This window comes from Ostrinia nubilalis, chromosome 22, assembly GCF_963855985.1.
Source record: "Ostrinia nubilalis chromosome 22, ilOstNubi1.1, whole genome shotgun sequence".
NCBI lineage: Eukaryota > Metazoa > Arthropoda > Insecta > Lepidoptera > Crambidae > Ostrinia > Ostrinia nubilalis.
Genome location: NC_087109.1, coordinates 10372234 through 10394481, shown reverse-complemented (window position 1 = coordinate 10394481; position 22248 = coordinate 10372234). Strand labels below are relative to the sequence as shown.

Sequence of the window (22248 nt, the reverse complement as noted above, 5' to 3'; positions counted from 1 at the left end):
AGTATCGATACCTACTCATTTCGATAATACTCAAATCTTTTTTCGATACTACTTAAATAAGTACTCCTAAAGTATCGATAGTTACTGATATCGATACTTTTTGGAACTTTTATTTTGTTTTATTATTTTGAGGGTGCTATCAATGAACGTTGAAGGACAATAATTTAAACAAAATTGAGAAAACACATAATACACATAACACTGTTTACATTTTGCAACTGTTTCGTTTGTTTTGGTAAAATGTGTCCATATTATAGATTTTGGTGGTGACATGATAACATTTGAATAAACCGATGATATTTTTGCTCTCTCAGTTCTGTATGATGCGTTCTCGGTTTTTTTTATTGTTTTCGGTTGTTTTGCTGATTCGATTCGATACCAAGTATTTTTGTTTCGATACCGATTATGTATCGCAAAATTGATTCGATACAATAAATACTTGGTATCGAATCAAAAGTATCGAGTACCTACTCGTATTTATTAGTATCGGAATATCCCTACGTTGATTGAGGTTATCTCTTGCGAGTGGTGGTATTAATTTATTTTTTATTAATCTATGTGAAATATTAAAATGAGTAAGAAGTTATACAATCTAAAATGGCAGTCTGTAGCATTAGAAGGGTTTCCGGTATCTATGTCCGACAAATTCCAAGGATTTGTGGGCTTAGAAGAGTGCACCAGTTATGGTTTGGATAAAGAACTAAAATCGCGTAAAAAGGTAATAAAATAGGTATTTATTTACAAAGTTAATAGGCTTAAATATTAAGGAAACCTTTATGTATAATATAAATGCATTACATTAACGAAAACATAGATAAATTAATATAAATGCCACATGTACTTTACCATCTTCATAACCATTCTTTCAGAAAAAACAGACAAAAAAGAGGAGAAATGAGGATACAGAAATATCAGATGTAGCTCCTAAAAGGGTGAAAAAAGATAAAAAGAAAGAGATAGCACCTAAAGCACCTGTAAAACTTAGCAATGGATTCATCGTAGAATCATGCAATGTGACTAAACCTTCCACAACTAACGAGGTACAACCAGAAAAAAATAAAACAAAGAAGCAGAGAAGGAAAAATAAGAAAAACAAAAAGAAAACTCCAGAAAACCCAGAAGAAAACCCAAAAGAAGTCAAAAATAAATCTCCAAAGAAAAATAATAGTAATAATAAAAAATCAAAGCCCAAATTAGGAGAGAATATGTCAGAAACTGTGTCAGACCTGACACCAGAAGACATGCTGACTTGGGCAGAGTTCAAATTGCCAGAACCAATAATGAAGGCCCTAACAGAACTAGGCTTTAAAAAACCAACAAAGATACAAGAGCTATCATTGCCTGCTGCTATACATGGTAAGTAATTTACTAGTTGTGATGAGAGAGTTATAATACTTTTTTTTATATGATAGGAGGAAAATTATTAAATAACTTATTTAAATGACTTAGTCACTAGAAAAGTGCTTTATTTTTATTAGCAACTAGCGGCCGCCCGCGACTTCTTACGCGTGGATCCCGTTTTACCCCCTTCATCTATCTCACGCGGTTTAGATTTTTTCATACAAAGGTTTTTTCCCGCTAACTCCCGTTCCCGTGGGAATTTTGCAAAATCCTGTTGTAACTAAGCTTTAAGTTTACTAAGGGACCTGCATGCCAAATTTCAAGCGTCTAACTTAAGCGGTTTAGATTTTTTCATACAAATGTTTTTTCCCGCTAACTCCCGTTCCCGTGGAAAATTTGCAATATCCTGTTGTAACTAAGCTTTAAGTTTACTAAGGGACCTGCATGCCAAATTTCAAGCGTCTAACTTAAGCGGTTTAGATTTTTCATACAAATGTTTTTTCCCGCTAACTTCCGTTCCCGTGGAAAATTTGCAATATCCTGTTTTAACTAAGCTTTAAGTTTACTAAGGTACCTGCATGCCCAGTTTCAAGCGTCTATCTTACGCGGTTTAGAATTTTTCATACAAATGTTTTTCCCGCTAACTCCCGTTCCCATGGGAATTTTGCAATATCCTGTTGTAACTAAGCTTAAAGTTTACTAAGGTACCTGCATGCCAAATTTCAAGCGTCTATCTTACGCGGTTTAGATTTTTTCATACAAATGTTTTTTCGCGCTAACTCCCGTTCCCGTGGGAATTTTGCAATATACTGTTGTAACTAAGCTTTAAGTTTACTAAGGTACCTACATGCCAAATTTTAAGCGTCTAACTTAAGCGGTTTAGATTTTTCATACAAAAGGATTTTCCCGCTAATTCCCGTTGCCGTGGGAATTCCTAAGTATACTATAACCTGCCCAGGAGTATGAAGAATAATTTGCATTTTTGGCATCAGTATCGATCACTAATCACCCCCTGATAGTTATTTTGAAAATATATTTCATGTACAGAATTGACCTCTCTACAGATTTATTATAAGTATAGATTAACCCATTGCTTCCCTGTCCTGTGAGTGATGTCACTCATTTCTATGGTCCAGATAGACCAAAAATATGTATTTTTAAAATTTTATAATCTTATTTCATTATGTATGGAGATGTTCTATCCCAAATGTTTTGTATTTTTTTTTGTTTTGTATATTTTGATGAGAATATCTGTCTGAATTAATTGTAATGATAATGCATATAATATTTTTTCTTACAGGGCGTAGGGATATTCTAGGAGCAGCTGAAACAGGCAGCGGAAAAACTCTAGCTTTCGGCCTTCCTATACTAACTGGAATCATAAGACTGAAGGAAAAGGCAGAACTGAAGGGCCTAGACGTCTATGACATCCCCTACAAAAAGACCTCAATGAAAAGGAAATATATAAAACCTGAACCTGTAAAGAAAAAGGGAAAAGTTAATAAGAAGAAGCAAGAGAAAAGAACAGAACAGAAAGCAAAAGAGTCTTCTGAAGATGGCTATGGTTCTGATGAAGAGAATTCTGATTCAGAACAAGAAGAAAACAAAACATCTGAAATAGCTAAAAAGTGTGCACCTGTAAATAAATCTAAAAATGAAACTTCTAGAAAAGTTAAGCCAACTAAAAATGTTAAGAAATCTAATGACAATGTTAAAGAGGATGATGACTATGTAGAAGAAATTGTAGTACCAATAAAACGTAAAGAAACTTCAGCAGATGAAGGTAATGACAGTGATGACAGCTCCAACTACATCCATCTCTCAGAAATGTTTGATTCAGACGATTTGGCTGCCTCTAGTGATGACGAAAATGATAAAACTGTGTCCGAAACAGAAAACAAAGAAACAGATAATAGTGACACTGAAAGTGCTGATGAATCTAATTCTGAGAACAGCAATGATGAGACTCAGGACGAAATTGATGAAGATAGTGATGAGGAAAGTCAGAGCGAAATTAATGATGATGAAGAAGAATCTGTGGATGAGAGTGAAGACGATGATGATGACGAAAATGATGAAGACACTACAGTAAACGAGAGTGACGATGATGATGATGATGAAATCGATGAAGATACAACAATAAACGATGATGAAAATCCTGATGCCAATGATGAAAAGTCCATTGAAAGTGGCAGTGATGAAGATGATGAAGAAATGGACGAAGGTAATGAGAATGAACAAGGCATTGGCTGTGTGAAGGTCATAGACAATATAGAGATACCTGGACATGTGGTGGTGAAGACTGGCAAGCCTCTGTATGCTTTGATCCTGACTCCCACTAGAGAACTGGCCATACAGATTAGCAGGCATTTGATAGCTGTTGCCAAATACACAGGTAATTTAAACATTACTTAAAAACTTAAAAATAGAACAGTGTTTTTCATATTTTTCTCCATCAAAAAAAAAAAAAACAAGTGAACGCTGGTAAGTCATTACTGGCCAGTGTTGAGTTGTATTTTTTAAATCTATACCCCAGCATTTGCAAATCTGTTCACTGAATTTGTAACTAGTGGTTACAGATAGAGATTTTGAAAAATAAACTATTAACTTTACTGTAAATATCATGTGTTGACAGGAATAGAGATTTTAAACTTCTAACCATTTAGCAAAATCAATAGATAAAATTTGTAATTTTCTGGTGTGTGGTTACAGGCATAAGAATAGCGACAATCGTAGGCGGCATGGCAGCCGTCAAACAAGAGAGGGTGCTCCGCTCAGGGCCCGAGGTGGTGGTGGCGACTCCCGGCAGGCTGTGGGAGCTGATATCGCAGGGCCAGCCGCATTTGCAACAGCTGGACTGTGTTAAGTGAGTATAGTTTTGGATATCTCACAGACCTCGAGGGCTCGGGCAGTTAAAATCCTTTTGAAAGAAAGACAAAATGTTAATTTGGTTGTAGACCCAAAAAATACGATAGAAATAATCCTGAAGATGTAAAAAAACGTCATAAGAGCCAATAACCAATTATTGGGTATTTTTTACAGATTTTTATAAATGTAAAGCATTGGATGAATTGACTAAAGAAATATGCTATGATGATAAAAAACATACATTAGACCGGCGCCATGTTGCGCGGAAAAGAAAAATAATATGTATAATTGAGTTCTTGGCTCTAACTAATAATTCAACCTTATATTATAGCCCAAAAATCCAATCTTTATTGATAATAATGATCATACTTCCACCCCTACTAGGTTCCTAGCCATAGACGAGACAGACCGCATGGTGGAGCGTAACCATTTTGAAGAACTCGAGCCTCTACTAGAACGCCTCAACGCGGACGAAGAGCGAAGCAGAACGAGGCAGAACTTCGTGTTCTCTGCCACTCTCACTATGGTTCATGACCTGCCGGCGCATATGAGAGGAAAGAAGGTAATTTGGGACCAGATTTTATTTTATCGCACATAAAATAAGACACAAAAGGCGAACTTAATAGCACATGATTTCTTATAGAAAATCCAGCTAGTTCTTAGAATTTATCATTTCATGATATCGCTGACCGTTTTTATGAAATGAATAATTTAGGTAGACACTTCAACTTTTCGGAGTGTGAATCACTGTGTTGCGATTATGACAACGAATAATAAAAATTAAACTAAATTACTATACGTAATAATTTCTATGAATTCTCCTTTAACACAGAGACTATAACTTACTTACCTTTATTTGTAACCATAGGTTACAAAAAGAGTCACGGTAACAAGACCAAAAATATTTTTAACTTTAACACAGGATCTTTAGCTTACCTAACTTTATTTGTAACCACAGGTTACAAAAAGAGGCAAGATAATAAACAGAAAGGTCGAGAAGATGACTCCGCAGCAGAAGATCAAGCGGCTGGTGGCCAAGATCGGCATGACCGACCCTAAGGTCGTGGACATCACCACTCAGAACTTAGGTAAGTGTTGTATCTACAATCTATCGTGAAATGTAGATTATACACTCTGAAATTAGTCTTTATGAGATACAGTAGAATCCGTTTAGTACGACGTCGCTTATAACGACCGACCGCTTTTAACGACGCAAATTTTTGATTTGATTGGTTGATTTGTTAAGAAATAACGCTTCTTTAGCACGACGACGTCCGGATAGTACAACGCAATATCATCGGTCCCTTGAGCGTCTTTATAATCGGATTCTACTGTATTTTAAATGCCCGACTATCCCGAATGAATACCCGACTGCGTAAAGTGAAAAGTTGTAGACTTAATTTTCATTAATGAATTGAAAAGTAATAATTTTGATATACCCTGTGTCACTTATAATTTTATTATTGACACGAATACACTACGCTACTTTTATGCCCAAATCCATGAAGCCGTTTAGGCTACAGAGTGTTTTAAAGAAATACAAATTACAAACACCCAAAAACATAACCCTCCTTCACAGTCGGGTGAAACAACCCTTTTTGTAAAAATACTCATTTTATTTTTGCATGGCTTTTAAAAAGCACTTTTACACGTCCCAGTATTAATTGCTTCGGGACAATAAATGGACCAGTGCTGAGAAGAAGCAGCGCAAGAGTCACTATATCTGGTATAGTCTGGTCTGTGAGCACGTAGAATTTTGTCCAATGACCCCAAGCTACCCATCCTTATCGCTTGCGCGTAATTATGTTGCTGTCGCGCTCGCACACTCACTGCGGGCGCCCGTCGCACAGTCGCGTGCTCACAGACCGGGCTTTAGTCGGATAAAACACTTCACCTTGTCTTTTTCAAACAGGTACAGCAGAAACCTTAACGGAGAGCCGCATAGCGTGTGCCATAGAGCACAAAGACGCGTACCTCTACTACATACTAAAGAGGCACCCTGGAAGGACCATAGTGTTCTGCAACTCTATAGGCAGCGTCAAGCGGCTGGCGCAGTTATTCTCTATGCTCAAGTGTCATCCGCTGCCGTTACATGCTAGCATGCCTCAAAGGCAGCGCTTGAAGAACTTGGAAAAGTAAGATATTTTTATCTACATCTATCTATATCTACAAAAACAAAAGGTCACTGATTGACTGACTCACTCATAACGAAATCTCAAAAACTACAAGTGCTAAGAGTCTCAAATTTTGCATGGGGGTTCCTTTTAGAACGTAGGTGCTCACTAAGCCGGGATTTTACGAAACCACCCCTAAGGGGGTAAAACGGCATCCACGCGTACGAAGTCGCGGGCGGCCGCTAGTTACCTATATTACACTTATTGTGGGCCTCATAAGAAAGCTCAAAGTCACCTAAAGCTCGATGTAACTATGTTCGTGTTTTCTCTACGCATCGAATCAGAAATGAGGAGTTCCAAAGTATCCGACGTAGCCAACAGAATTGCTATACTTAAACGGCAGTGGGCGGGGCACTAAGTAAAATAAAACGTACCTCTAGTCCTCTACTACATCCTAAAGAGGCACCCTGGAAGGACCATAGTGTTCTGCAACTCTATTGGCAGCGTCAAACGGCTGGCGCAGCTGTTCTCTATGCTCAAGTGTCATCCGCTGCCGTTACATGCCAGCATGCCGCAGAGACAACGCTTGAAGAACTTGGAAAAGTAAGGCTTAGGGTTTTCAGTGATATTTTTTACTAATATTAAGTATACTACTACTATATTTACCGTTCGGGAAACTACGCAACATCTTTTCGTCCAAAATACCCCAGTGCCTGAAGACGAAAGTCTACAACCAATGTGTGTTACCTGTGATGACTTATGGCTCGGAAACGTGGCCCCTCACTATAGGCCTTATACAGAAGCTCAAAGTTGCACAGCGTGCTATGGAGAGGGCTATGCTCGGTGTTTCTTTACGAGATCGAATCAGAAATGAGGAGATCCGTAAACGAACTAAAGTCGCTGACATAGCCCGACGGATCAGCAAGCTGAAGTGGCAGTGGGCAGGGCACATAGTACGCAGAACTGACGGCCGATGGGGCAGCAAGGTTCTGGAATGGAGGCCACGTACCGGAAAACGCAGCGTGGGACGTCCACCCACAAGGCGGACCGACGACCTGATAAAGGTAGCGGGAAGGCGCTGGATGCAGGCCGCTACCAACCGTGCGATGTGGAAGTCATTAGGGGAGGCCTATGTTCAGCAGTGGACGTCCTGTGGCTGAAATGATGTTGTAGATAAATGCGAGAAGAAAACATGCTTTGTTAAGTAAAAACATCTCAAAAGTGGTGAATTTTTTGCAAAAACTTCAACAATCTCTTTGATAATCGTACAATAAAAGTTTCAAAAGCTTTAAACATTAAATGGCACGGTAAAACTTAATTTACTGCAATGAACTGTGTAATTTGGTCCTCCAAGCCGGATATGAACCACTTCTATTGCCACAGATTCCGCGACGACCCGCACGGCGTTCTGATAGCTACAGACGTAGCCGCTAGGGGACTGGACATACCTGATGTAGATCACGTCATACACTATCAGGTCCCTAGGACTGCTGAGGTAAGATTTTATTGTGTATTTATTTGTATAGGCTAAATAGAGTTTTAGTCAGTTCTGACACTGTAATTAAAATTTCTTTGCGATTAGAGAACTGCCTAAGGACTTCAAGTTGTTTATTTAAAATTTAGTTCTGACACTGGTTGGTTTGGGTTTTTCTAAGAAGATACGTTTCATGCAAGTTAATTTAGTTAATACGTAGTCCGGGTATTTGTAGTTGGTCCACCTGATAAAATTTGTATTTTTTTAGTTCAGTCAAGTTTTTTTCCCGACGCCGATGAGCCACTAAAAGTAAAAAGAATAATTTAACCTAAAATGTCTTTCGCGAAAACGTTATTCGCGTATAATAACATGTCTTTCGTGCTCGTGTCTTTCGCGCTAATGTCTTATCGCGCGAATGACTGTGTGCGCAAATGGCTTTCCGTGCATGTGGTGTCACGCAAGTGTCCTGATACGATGTATTATGGATTAGAGATGGGTTATACTAGGTAAATTTGATACTAGGTGCACCTATTCCTAGTATTTATTAATACTCGATCCAAATACCTATTCCACCTAGTACCAGGCCTCCGTCACTCGCCTATGCCGGCCGAGATAATTACCTACAGCGCGCGACAACTTCAAGTTGCAAATCAGTCAGGACCGCCACGCGCCGTGACGCGCCTGTGAGCACACGCGTATTTCTATACACGCTCGGTCGATCATCGTTGCAATCAAGGTTTTTGTTCCAACAGCACTGTTATTCTTCTTTAATGGAAATCGTAATATTTAGAAATAATAATTAACTGTAGTGATTTAAATAATTAAAAAAACTACACTTTTTAAATAATTTTGAAATACTTATGACAAAAAACTGTAGCAAAAAAAAATATTTTACCTAATAAAAACATTAACTTTTACTTTACCGTGTCTATTTTCCGACACTACACCTTTTAAAATTGTTTGTCCAATTTCGAATTGTCGCAACACTGAAGTTTATTAATAGGTAGGTACTTTAGAGATGGTACGATTATACAAACACCACTAGATTAAAGTTTACCAATCGTAAATACAATAAATGCTTCTTAAAATTAAGTTTTTATTTATTTTACTTTGCTTATACAACCCTGACGCTTGAGCTGTGAGGTAGATCAATTCTGAACACAAAAAAATAGCGCTCTTGTGAGCGTAGTAGTAAGGTGCGATTTCGAATGCACCATGTGCGTTGGATATTTTGCATTATTATTATTATTACCGTTAAAATGCCGGCATCTGATCCTACACAAAGGAGTGCAATTTCTGTTGCTACTATTATGTATTCTGTGCTAGTACGTAGTAATTTAGCATACTTGACGCGACTAGTGCGGACTAATCCACGTAATATGACTTTAAAATACAATTTTTTTTAAAAGATACAACCGTAGTATTAATAATGCAATTTGAAATTGAATAATAATTCCTCCCTTCATACTTCAACAGGCTTAGGACTGTCATCTTAAAAGTTGGCGTATTTAAAAGATATCAATTTCATAAAAATATTTACATATTTTTTCTTATTTACATGAATATGGTTTGACTACGTTTGTGTGCGTTTGCTTCGTCGCGCTCAAATTTGTTTGGTCAGACAGAGACGGAGTGAATCTCTACGTTCGCACATAAGCTTAGCGAGAAATACTAGGTGCGCGTAATACTCGACTACGGATTACGGAATAATAACCTCTATTGCTTTGATGATAGGGTCGGAAATCGTGTAATTTATAAAATACTAGGTGGATCAAGTATTTAAAAAATTGGAATAGGTGCCGCCTAGTACTGTAAAATACCTAGTGTGTGGATCTGTTCTAGTAAATACGTCTCATCTCTATTATGGATGTAAACAAATATCACGTTAAAAAAAAGTAAGTAAGTATGTATTATTTTAAAACATATTCATTTTATTATCTTTCTTTTTAGAACTACGTCCACCGCAGCGGGCGCACCGCGCGAGCCTGCAAGGAGGGGCTGACGATCCTGATGATGGAGCCATCGGAAGCCTTCCTGTACTCCAAGCTTTGCCGCACGCTCAATAAGAGTGAGTAATTAGTTCTAGGAGTGAGAGGAGTACGGGACTATTCCCACCTCTCGTTCCCACCACTGCAACTCCTGTGTAGCCAGGATCTACAGCTTGACCGCCACAAAAACCCAACCAATGAAGGTCAAGTTTGTCCCGGGGGAAAGTTAAACTGTCATTGGACCCGCAACGAAATTAATCAGAAGAACATAGGAGGAGTTCGAAATTAAGGTTCGACTTCCCTCCATTGCAAAGCGGATGACAGGTGACAAACAAAGGTTTAAAACCTTTAAGAAAAAGTGAGAGGAGTAGTCTTGTCCTAGTCTAACTGAGCCAGTGCCTGAGGTATGGAAGCGGCACGGGAGAGGTGACAATATGACGTGAATGACATACTAGTCTGAATTCTGAAGTACACAACCTGAAGTCTCGCTGTGACGTCAAACGTCCCAACACACACTCCTGGGTCGTTATCATACCTCAGGCACTAACTCAGTTGCGCTAGACCTGTATAGTTTGGTGTGATTTAGGGCCGGGCCACGATTGACAACAGAACCTTATTCAAAAAACACTAAAGAAAAAGAGACCAAAATGACCTGATGATGACCCCACACAGCAACTGACCCTACTAAAGGACCTAGTGTCAGTAGCGCGGGACCTAGACGCGGGGACATTCATAAACATTATTCTGTATTATCCCAGCGTCTGAGGTCTCTACCTTCCCGGTGCCGCCACAACAACTGGCCCCACTGAAGGACCTAATGTCGCTGACGTTGCAGCGGCGACGTTTATAAACATTATAACACGGGACCTAGACGCCATACGATGTTTATAAATTATATTTATTTACCACAGCGTCTGAAGTCCCTACCTTCCCGGTACCGCCACAACAACTGGCCCCACTGAAAGACCTAGTGTCAGTAGCGCGGGACCTAGACTCGCTGACGTTGCAACGGCGACGTTTATAAATATTATAGAATAGGACCTAGACGCCATACGATGTTTATAAATGATATTTATTTATCACAGCGTCTGAAGTCCCCACCTTCCCGGTACCACCACAACAACTGGCCCCAATGAAGGACCTAGTGCCAGTAGCGCGGGACCTAGACGTTACCCGACGTTTATAAACATTATTCTGTATTGCCACAGCGTCTGAAGTCCCTACCTTCCCGGTGCCGCCACAACAACTGGCCCCATTGAAGGACCTAGTGTCAGTAGCGCGGGACCTAGACGCGCTGACGTTGCAATGGGCTTGCTTATGTCCCTTCCCGATGCCACAGCAACTGGCCCCGCTAAAGCGAGACCAAATAACCTGAAGATTATGATGTTGATACATTTATTCTGTGTGTATCCCCAGCGTCTGAAGTCCCTACCTTCCCGGTGCCGCCACAACAACTTGCCCCACTGAAGGACCTAGTGTCAGTAGCGCGGGACCTAGACTCACTGACGTTACATCAGCGACGTTTAAAAATGTTATTCGATAAATACTGAGCGAGCGCCTTTATGGCACGAAATACCAACAACATATTTATGTAATATTATTATGTGTGTTTAATTTTTTTTCTCTTCTTTTATTTGTTCTATTTCTATTTATTCTGTATTCCCACAGCGTCTGAAGTCCCTACCTTCCCGGTGCCGCCACAACAACTGGCCCCACTGAAGGACCTAGTGTCAGTAGCGCGGGACCTAAACGCTACACGACGTTTATAAACATTATTCTGTATTCCCACAGCGTCTGAAGTCCCTACCTTCCCGGTGCCGCCACAACAACTGGCCCCACTGAAGGACCTAGTGTCAGTAGCGCGGGACCTAGACTCGCTGACGTTGCAACCACGACGTTTATAAACATTATTCTGTATTCCTACAGCGTCTGAAGTCCCCACCTTCCCGGTGCCGCCACAACAACTGGCCCCACTGAAGGACCTAGTGTCAGTAGCGCGGGACCTAGACTCGCTGACGTTGCAACCACGACGTTTATAAACATTATTCTGTATTCCTACAGCGTCTGAAGTCCCCACCTTCCCGGTGCCGCCACAACAACTGGCCCCACTGAAGGACCTAGTGTCAGTAGCGCGGGACCTAGACTCGCTGACGTTGCAACCACGACGTTTATAAACATTATTCTGTATTCCTACAGCGTCTGAAGTCCCCACCTTCCCGGTACCGCCACAACAACTGGCCCCACTGAAGGACCTAGTGTCAGTAGCGCGGGACCTAGACTCGCTGACGTTGCAACGGGCTCGCTTATGTGCCACAGCAACAGGCCCTACTAAAGCGAGACATAACCTGATCATTATGATGTTGATATATTTATTCTGTGTGTATCCCCAGCGTCTGAAGTTCCTACCTTCCCGGTGCCGCCACAACAACTGGCCCCACTGAAGGACCTAGTGTCAGTGGCGCGGGACCTAGACTCGCTAACTTTACAGCCACGACGCTTATAAACATTATAGCACGGGACCTAGACGCTACCCGACGTTTATTAACATATGTAATTCTGTATTCCCACAGCATCTGAAGTCCCTACCTTCCCTGTACCGCCACAACAACTGGCCCCACTGAAGGACCTAGTGTCAGTAGCGCGGGACCTAGACTCGCTGACGTTGCAACCACGACGTTTATAAACATTATTCTGTATTCCTACAGCGTCTGAAGTCCCTACCTTCCCGGTACCGCCACAACAACTGGCCCCACTGAAGGACCTAGTGTCAGTAGCGCGGGACCTAGACTCGCTGACGTTGCAACCACGACGTTTATAAACATTATTCTGTATTCCTACAGCGTCTGAAGTCCCTACCTTCCCGGTACCGCCACAACAACTGGCCCCACTGAAGGACCTAGTGTCAGTAGCGCGGGACCTAGACTCGCTGACGTTGCAACGGGCTTGCTTGTGTTACCACACTATGTGCCATAACAACTGGCCCCGCTAAAGCGAGACCAAATAACCTGAGATTATGATGTTGATATATTTATTCTGTGTGTATCCCCAGCGTCTGAAGTCCCTACCTTCCCGGTGCCGCCACAACAACTGGCCCCACTGAAGGACCTAGTGTCAGTAGCGCGGGACCTCCTAGACTCGCTAACTTTACTACCACGACGTTTATAAATATTATTCTGTATTACCCCAGCATCTGAAGTCTCCACATTCCCATAACAACTGGCCCCGCTAAAGGACCTAGTGTCAGTAGCGCGGGACCTAGACGCTCTAACGCTACATCGGCGACGTTTTGAACATTATTCTGTATTACCACAGCGCGGCAGCGTCTGATATTGTTATTCTATATTACTACAGCATCTGAAGTCCCCACGTTCCCGGTGCCGCCACAACAACTGGCCCCACTGAAGGACCTAGTATCAGTAGCGCGGGACCTAGACTCGCTGACGTTGCAACGAAGACGCGCGTCGCAAGCGGCGGGATGGCGCGAGCGAGCTGCGAGGGAGATGGACATGATCATCGATGATGACGACTTGTATCCTTTTGTATTTGAAATATCACTTGTATGTTATTAAAGCCCGGTCTGTGAGCACGTAGAATTTTGTCCAATGACCCCAAGCTACCCATTCTTATTGCTCGCGCGCAATTATGTTGCTGTCGCGCTCGCACATTCACTGCGGGCGCCCGTCGCACAGTCGCGACAGCAATATAATTACGCGCGAGCGATAAGGATGGGTAGCTTGGGGTTACTGGACAAAATTCTACGTGCTCGCAGACCAGATTATAGAATTTTATGTAATTAAATGCTGACGTTGTTCAGCAGTGGACGTCATTTGGCTGAAATGAACGAACAAACGAAATGCTAATCCAGCAATTTTACTGAAAATCGTGGTAAAATTTTCAGAAAAATCTTTTTTTGGGTACTATTTTAACTCTCTGTATAGTTAGTTACTTTCGCAGGACAATCGAGTCGCACTTAGCTTCTCGATTGGGCCATTGTGCGCGTAATACCAGGCCTGTTCATCTCCGCGAGTTTACATCGCACGCATCGCACAAAACACGCACGATGGCCCATCTACAGGATACTATTCGACAAGGCCTCACATACGAGCGAACATTGACTCACGCACGCGTAATTCTTGTGTATGATGGAAGAAAATAAAAAAAATGGTGTACTAAATACCGTGCAGTATTTAACTGCCTAAATAACTAATAATAAAAACACAGAATGTACTTTTTTAAGTTGCCTCAAGACACTGAGAGGTAAATAAGTAGTTAATATTCTTCATGATAATTCATGCTAAATCATGTAGGGGAGAGTTCGGTATATTGTACCGCCGGGTAAATTGTACCACCCTCATATTTCGTAAAGTATTTATTGAATGTCTGTAATTGCAACACTCAGCGATACACAACTAAAATCAATTAATATCGGCCATGTGGTTTTTGCCGTGACAACAAACACGTGTGTTTTATTTTGAAAAGTATTTTTTCATTGTTTTCAAGTAACTTTTGACAATACATATTTAGTTTGTAATTTTGTTAAATTTAATCACAGGGTGTTTCTAATATATTATTTAGAAGCGTAAATTAGTGTGGATTGCAATTATTTGAAACATTTTCCGGTATTTATAAGCTATATTTTTTACCGATTTTTTAAAAGCACTATCACCTAGTCGGCTAAATTGTACCACATCAAGTTGTATGGAACTTTACCCAAGGATTTTGAATTTTTTTTAGTAAATCATATTTTGAAGTTATAATAGCGTAGTTATGTTTGACTAACAATAAATGAAAGCAAAAGACTGGCAAAGTAGATTAGGTACAAGTGTGCGTTACGATAATTGGAATTACAAAACTTGTTCTCAAAATCGTGATAACGTCTAAAACAATATCGATTGTCTATGTTATTAACTACTGTTCCTTTTCGTTTCCTAATTTGTTAAGAATGTATCGTATAATATTTTGCCATAGTTTTTTTATAGGCTTGAAATTTATTGAAATCCATTTTAGTAACCCTGTGGTACAAATTATCGAACCGGTTGGCTAAATTGGACCGAAGCTCTGAACTCGTACTTTGTTGATTTGTGCCAAATATACAACAATCATGTTAATTAATACTTATGAAATAGTAAGTTGAATAATGTATCTTTTATTATATACCATGGATATTAGCAAAAACAAAAGAAAACTATGTGTAAAATGGGATTGAAAAAAACTGGTCCAAATTAGCGGACTCTCCCTTATTTCCTCCGCCATTTTCCGCAATTTGGCACCTCACGTCACATCATTTTACCGAAGTCAGCCCTTTAGCTTCGGCGCAGTGCCGATGACTGACGTTTGTCAACAAAATGGTCCTTGACTCTTGAGACAGGCTAAATTACACCATATTGTTAATGACATTGAGCATACATTTATTTAAATACCTTCGCAAAGTAAAACTTCTGTACGTAGTACTTGTTATTATTCTGTGGTAATACCCCGTAATGTCGGCAGTAACAATTTAAGGAATTAAAACATAGAACAACTAATTTAAACGATTATACTTAATGATGAATTTAAATTTTTAACTTACTAGTTCTCAATGGGCATAAAATAAAATTCAACATTGAGGCACCGTCGTCGCAGTTAAAATAAAACAAACAGTACCTATCAAATCAAAAACAAATGACTGAAATGACAGTGACATGGCCGCCATTTTCTAGCGTCTTCTATTTTTTTTAATTTTTAATATTTTCTTCAAACGACGAACGATACATTTTAAGTCATTGTTTTTTTATCAACATGAATTTGTCTACAATAAACCCTTAATTCGACGACACAGACCAGTAAAGGAAGTTGACCCGTCCATAGACAAGGCTCTGCAGGCGAAAAAGAGACAGCTAGAGTCTATGCTCACTCGCCCTCTCTTTCCAAAGGGATTCTCGTTCAAGTACCCTACGTTGAACGATCCTGCGGTCTTCGCTTATCCTGAGGAAAATGCTTTACAGGTTAGTAGCAAAATGTACCTTGAAGTTTGGGTTTAGAATCTACTTTCATTTAACATTGTCATTATGAAGTTTTCACATGACTGACATAATAATTTTTAAAGAAATATAGATTTTATGTAACTGAAATTGAGCTCATTTTTCTTTGAATATTTACACCAAATATTGATCAATTTTTTACAGGTCATGAAAAAAGCACTAGAATCAGGAGAACTAAAGAAAGAGAAAAGGAAAAGTAAAAACTCATCGTTGTTGAAATTACAAAAGAGGAAATAAATATATTTTTACACCTGAATAAGTCTTTTAAGTTTCTATCAAATCATCCATAACATAAAGTATTATTATGTAGTTATAAAAGTATTTTTATGAAAGCAATGAAACGGCACAAAAATTTAGTAAAAAACCTTTTAATACAAAAATAAATTATAATCATACAATAATTCACTACATAATTTCCTAGTTATCACACATTTTACTTACAAGAAAACTTCAAAGATTATATTAGTAAAATTAAATGATAAGACGCTACTCTTTTTGATGAACACTTGAACAGAACTCCAGCTAGCATTAAAAAAACATAACCTCCTTCTGGCGCTGTCGAGTAAAAAAAAACAGGAGTTTTTTCTGGCTTTCCTTTGGGAAAGCTAAACGTCCATTACTGGGTTAAATGATTGACTCTTTTTTGGTTGAGACTTTATAACAGCGGTTCCCAAACTTATTTAGTCTACTGCCCACTTTGAGAATAAATTATTTTTTAGCGCCCCCCATTTTTGTAGTCAAGAGTCGAGCTCAGTCGGTGTCTAAGAGTCCTCCTAGTAGATGACGCCTCCCAAGCCTCTACACAACGTCCCGATTTTTTTTCTGGGTCTCTTACCGCCCCCCTTTAAGCCTGCAGCGCCCACAAGGGGGCGTTATCGCCCACTTTGGGAAAGACTGCTTTATAACATGTTATCCATAATAACTACTTTTCCGAGAGCAAATGCAATTGAGAATGTTACTAGGTATGCAAAATCACTTGAAACCTATGTTACAGTTAAGCTTTTACATTTACAAATACATTAGTTTTTATTTCATTCAAAAATACCCAGTAGTTATAATTTTATAGGCATTCAAAGTTCGCTTAAATATTGAGTCCCGCCGACGGTCACGTGACCCCGTGTGACGTACATTCACAGCGTCCGCTCACTAGAAAACGGATATAAACATACTTAATTTTTTTTTTTTTTTGTAAATACAAACTTATTATACATATTAACACCCAGACCCATCACAGAAATTAAAATTGAACCAAACCCAAACTTGATGCGATTGTGTCGTTTTATTGCGAATTACCTTCCAGCTCCATCATTAGACCCCGATTACTATATAGAATTAAAATACTCATCAATACAAAACGAACGAGCCCAAACTCGATGCATTTAAGTCGTTTTATTATAGAGTTCCTATGGCCACCTTCCAGCTCCATCATCAGATCAGCTCCATGTCATCATAATATTGCATGGTCATCCAAATCACATGTGTTTGCGAAATTTCAGCTTAATCGGTTGCCTGGAAGTGGGTCTTAATTTAGTTTGCAAGATTCCACCCATACAAATATGAGCCAGTCGTTGTAATATGACGTCACGCGCATACAATGGCGGGCCGGCCGCCGCCCGCACTTTTAAAATTCAATATCTTGGAAACTAATTGACGTATCGAAATAATTCTTTCACGCGTATTTTTTATTTTTAACAGAGAATACAGAAAGCTAAAAAACAAAATTAGTGAACATTCTTCATTGACACTGTTTTTTTTTTCAAAACTTACGAGTATTATTCTGATTTTGATCCCTTGATCCATTTACCACAACTGCATCTTTAGGCCGCTTGTACACGCTAAGAAAAGTCGCCGGGCCTACGCAAGAATTCGTGTCGTTCAACACACGAAGCGTGTACAGTCGCGGAATGAAAAGGTTCGTCACCTTAGTGTCGGTTTTCGCTTGCACTAGGTACTGTAAGAGTCAAACCTGCCAACATAACCGTGGAAGAAACAGTGCTGCTAACATTTAAATAAATATGACGTTTGCTAACGAATAAGGTTTTGCTTGTTTATTTTTCTATCCCATCAGTGCAATGTTACAAAATGTAGTTTTTTTTAATAGAAATAATAATGGCAGGTTGAACCAACAAGAAGATTTTAGTTTATCAATGTAATCATCTTGACAAGATAAATCGTCTAACAACTTTGATCTGAATAATTTTGAACTTTACTGACGAACAGTTAAAGATTATTTTCTCTAACTCGATATTATTCTGTAACATAGTTTCAAAAGGTAATATGTGCTCGCGATTCGTTGAAGGAATCAATTTGAAAACTGACGAACCTTTTCATTCCGTGACTGTACATTGCTCCGGCGCTGACCAAGAAATAATTCTTATCTGCGCTGGATACGACACGCGGCGGACGCGCACTGTGTGACTAATGCCCGTAAACAAAATTCCTGTTGTGTTATCATAGGGGTCACTTAAAAATTAGGGATTGATGGTGAAAACGGGCATAATTTTCGTAGCTAGGTCCGACGAAACTCTTGTCTTGTCTGCGGCAGACACGGTGAAATTTCTTAGCGTGTACAAAAAGCCAGAGCGCTTTCACATTGCGTTAGAAGCACGACAGCAGCGCGGCAGCGGCGTTTTTATAATGTGAAGGAATGCATCCGCTGTCACATAGTATGAAATTTTCGGCAGCGCGTCTGTCGCGCGTTTGTCGCGCTGCTAAATCGCCTAAATGTGAAAGCGCTCTTACTGAGTCAACAAACTCTTCGGGGTCGTGTTATGCAGGGCAACGCTCTCATACTCTGGTTTTCTCTTGTCCCTTATCCTCTTAATGTACTGGTACAGCACCGCAGCTACGGTCACAAAGACCAGCAGCGATCCTATGAATAGAATAGAAAATTATTTATTTCCCAGAAGGTTTACAAGCAAAACTATGGGATTCTGTGCTATGAAATTAAATGATACAGTTTATTCAGTACATGGCCCCTTTCCAGGGCACTTATACACGTCCCAAATATAGCTTGCCCTACCACCACTATGTACATAAATCTTGAGCTTTCTTTCGGGCCTCTTAAGAAAAGGTCAAGGTCACCCAAAAGGCAATAGAGCGTGCTATGTTCGCAGTTTCCCTACGTGATCGAATCGGAAATGAGTAGGTCTGCAGGAAAACCAAAGTAACCAACATAGCCCACAGAATCGCCAAACGTAAATGGCAGTGGACGGGTGGCACATAGCTCATAGAGCTGATGACCGCTGGGGTAGAAAAGTTCTTGAGTGGCGACCACGAGCTGAAGTATGTAGTGTGGGCAGGCCTTCCACTAGGTGGACCTACGATCTGGTGAAGGTCGCGGAAGTATTTGAATGCGGACAGCCCAGGACTGGTCTTTGTGGATATCCTTAGGGAAGGCCTTTGTCTAGCAGTGGACGTCATTTGGCTGAAAAGAACGAACAAACGAAATGCTAATCCAGCAATTTTACTGAAAATCGTGGTAAAATTTTCAGAAAAATCTTTTTTTGGGTACTATTTTAACTCTCTGTATAGTTAGTTACTTTCGCAGGACAATCGAGTCGCACTTAGCTTCTCGATTGGGCCATTGTGCGCGTAATACCAGGCCTGTTCATCTCCGCGAGTTTACATCGCACGCATCGCACAAAACACGCACGATGGCCCATCTACAGGATACTATTCGACAAGGCCTCACATACGAGCGAACATTGACTCACGCACGCGTAATTCTTGTGTATGATGGAAGAAAATAAAAAAAATGGTGTACTAAATACCGTGCAGTATTTAACTGCCTAAATAACTAATAATAAAAACACAGAATGTACTTTTTTAAGTTGCCTCAAGACACTGAGAGGTAAATAAGTAGTTAATATTCTTCATGATAATTCATGCTAAATCATGTAGGGGAGAGTTCGGTATATTGTACCGCCGGGTAAATTGTACCACCCTCATATTTCGTAAAGTATTTATTGAATGTCTGTAATTGCAACACTCAGCGATACACAACTAAAATCAATTAATATCGGCCATGTGGTTTTTGCCGTGACAACAAACACGTGTGTTTTATTTTGAAAAGTATTTTTTCATTGTTTTCAAGTAACTTTTGACAATACATATTTAGTTTGTAATTTTGTTAAATTTAATCACAGGGTGTTTCTAATATATTATTTAGAAGCGTAAATTAGTGTGGATTGCAATTATTTGAAACATTTTCCGGTATTTATAAGCTATATTTTTTACCGATTTTTTAAAAGCACTATCACCTAGTCGGCTAAATTGTACCACATCAAGTTGTATGGAACTTTACCCAAGGATTTTGAATTTTTTTTAGTAAATCATATTTTGAAGTTATAATAGCGTAGTTATGTTTGACTAACAATAAATGAAAGCAAAAGACTGGCAAAGTAGATTAGGTACAAGTGTGCGTTACGATAATTGGAATTACAAAACTTGTTCTCAAAATCGTGATAACGTCTAAAACAATATCGATTGTCTATGTTATTAACTACTGTTCCTTTTCGTTTCCTAATTTGTTAAGAATGTATCGTATAATATTTTGCCATAGTTTTTTTATAGGCTTGAAATTTATTGAAATCCATTTTAGTAACCCTGTGGTACAAATTATCGAACCGGTTGGCTAAATTGGACCGAAGCTCTGAACTCGTACTTTGTTGATTTGTGCCAAATATACAACAATCATGTTAATTAATACTTATGAAATAGTAAGTTGAATAATGTATCTTTTATTATATACCATGGATATTAGCAAAAACAAAAGAAAACTATGTGTAAAATGGGATTGAAAAAAACTGGTCCAAATTAGCGGACTCTCCCTTATTTCCTCCGCCATTTTCCGCAATTTGGCACCTCACGTCACATCATTTTACCGAAGTCAGCCCTTTAGCTTCGGCGCAGTGCCGATGACTGACGTTTGTCAACAAAATGGTCCTTGACTCTTGAGACAGGCTAAATTACACCATATTGTTAATGACATTGAGCATACATTTATTTAAATACCTTCGCAAAGTAAAACTTCTGTACGTAGTACTTGTTATTATTCTGTGGTAATACCCCGTAATGTCGGCAGTAACAATTTAAGGAATTAAAACATAGAACAACTAATTTAAACGATTATACTTAATGATGAATTTAAATTTTTAACTTACTAGTTCTCAATGGGCATAAAATAAAATTCAACATTGAGGCACCGTCGTCGCAGTTAAAATAAAACAAACAGTACCTATCAAATCAAAAACAAATGACTGAAATGACAGTGACATGGCCGCCATTTTCTAGCGTCTTCTATTTTTTTTAATTTTTAATATTTTCTTCAAACGACGAACGATACATTTTAAGTCATTGTTTTTTTATCAACATGAATTTGTCTACAATAAACCCTTAATTCGACGACACAGACCAGTAAAGGAAGTTGACCCGTCCATAGACAAGGCTCTGCAGGCGAAAAAGAGACAGCTAGAGTCTATGCTCACTCGCCCTCTCTTTCCAAAGGGATTCTCGTTCAAGTACCCTACGTTGAACGATCCTGCGGTCTTCGCTTATCCTGAGGAAAATGCTTTACAGGTTAGTAGCAAAATGTACCTTGAAGTTTGGGTTTAGAATCTACTTTCATTTAACATTGTCATTATGAAGTTTTCACATGACTGACATAATAATTTTTAAAGAAATATAGATTTTATGTAACTGAAATTGAGCTCATTTTTCTTTGAATATTTACACCAAATATTGATCAATTTTTTACAGGTCATGAAAAAAGCACTAGAATCAGGAGAACTAAAGAAAGAGAAAAGGAAAAGTAAAAACTCATCGTTGTTGAAATTACAAAAGAGGAAATAAATATATTTTTACACCTGAATAAGTCTTTTAAGTTTCTATCAAATCATCCATAACATAAAGTATTATTATGTAGTTATAAAAGTATTTTTATGAAAGCAATGAAACGGCACAAAAATTTAGTAAAAAACCTTTTAATACAAAAATAAATTATAATCATACAATAATTCACTACATAATTTCCTAGTTATCACACATTTTACTTACAAGAAAACTTCAAAGATTATATTAGTAAAATTAAATGATAAGACGCTACTCTTTTTGATGAACACTTGAACAGAACTCCAGCTAGCATTAAAAAAACATAACCTCCTTCTGGCGCTGTCGAGTAAAAAAAAACAGGAGTTTTTTCTGGCTTTCCTTTGGGAAAGCTAAACGTCCATTACTGGGTTAAATGATTGACTCTTTTTTGGTTGAGACTTTATAACAGCGGTTCCCAAACTTATTTAGTCTACTGCCCACTTTGAGAATAAATTATTTTTTAGCGCCCCCCATTTTTGTAGTCAAGAGTCGAGCTCAGTCGGTGTCTAAGAGTCCTCCTAGTAGATGACGCCTCCCAAGCCTCTACACAACGTCCCGATTTTTTTTCTGGG

General features: G+C 39.0%; 1 protein-coding gene across 1 annotated transcript; it reads left to right on the top strand.

Moving 5' to 3' along the window:
* The first annotated feature begins 505 nt into the window (after positions 1-505).
* On the top strand, positions 506-21680 carry LOC135083077 (ATP-dependent RNA helicase DDX24). The gene is made up of 17 exons (XM_063977842.1): positions 506-718; positions 870-1356; positions 2642-3736; positions 4054-4207; positions 4594-4771; positions 5168-5297; positions 6122-6344; positions 7707-7818; positions 9748-9865; positions 12356-12460; positions 12626-12730; positions 12835-12942; positions 13137-13314; positions 15604-15769; positions 15950-16027; positions 21161-21385; positions 21566-21680. The coding sequence occupies exons 1-17, from the start codon at positions 572-574 to the stop codon at positions 21656-21658; spliced, it is 3702 nt and encodes a 1233-aa protein (XP_063833912.1). The 5' UTR covers positions 506-571; the 3' UTR covers positions 21659-21680.
* Positions 21681-22248: the final 568 nt, after the last annotated feature.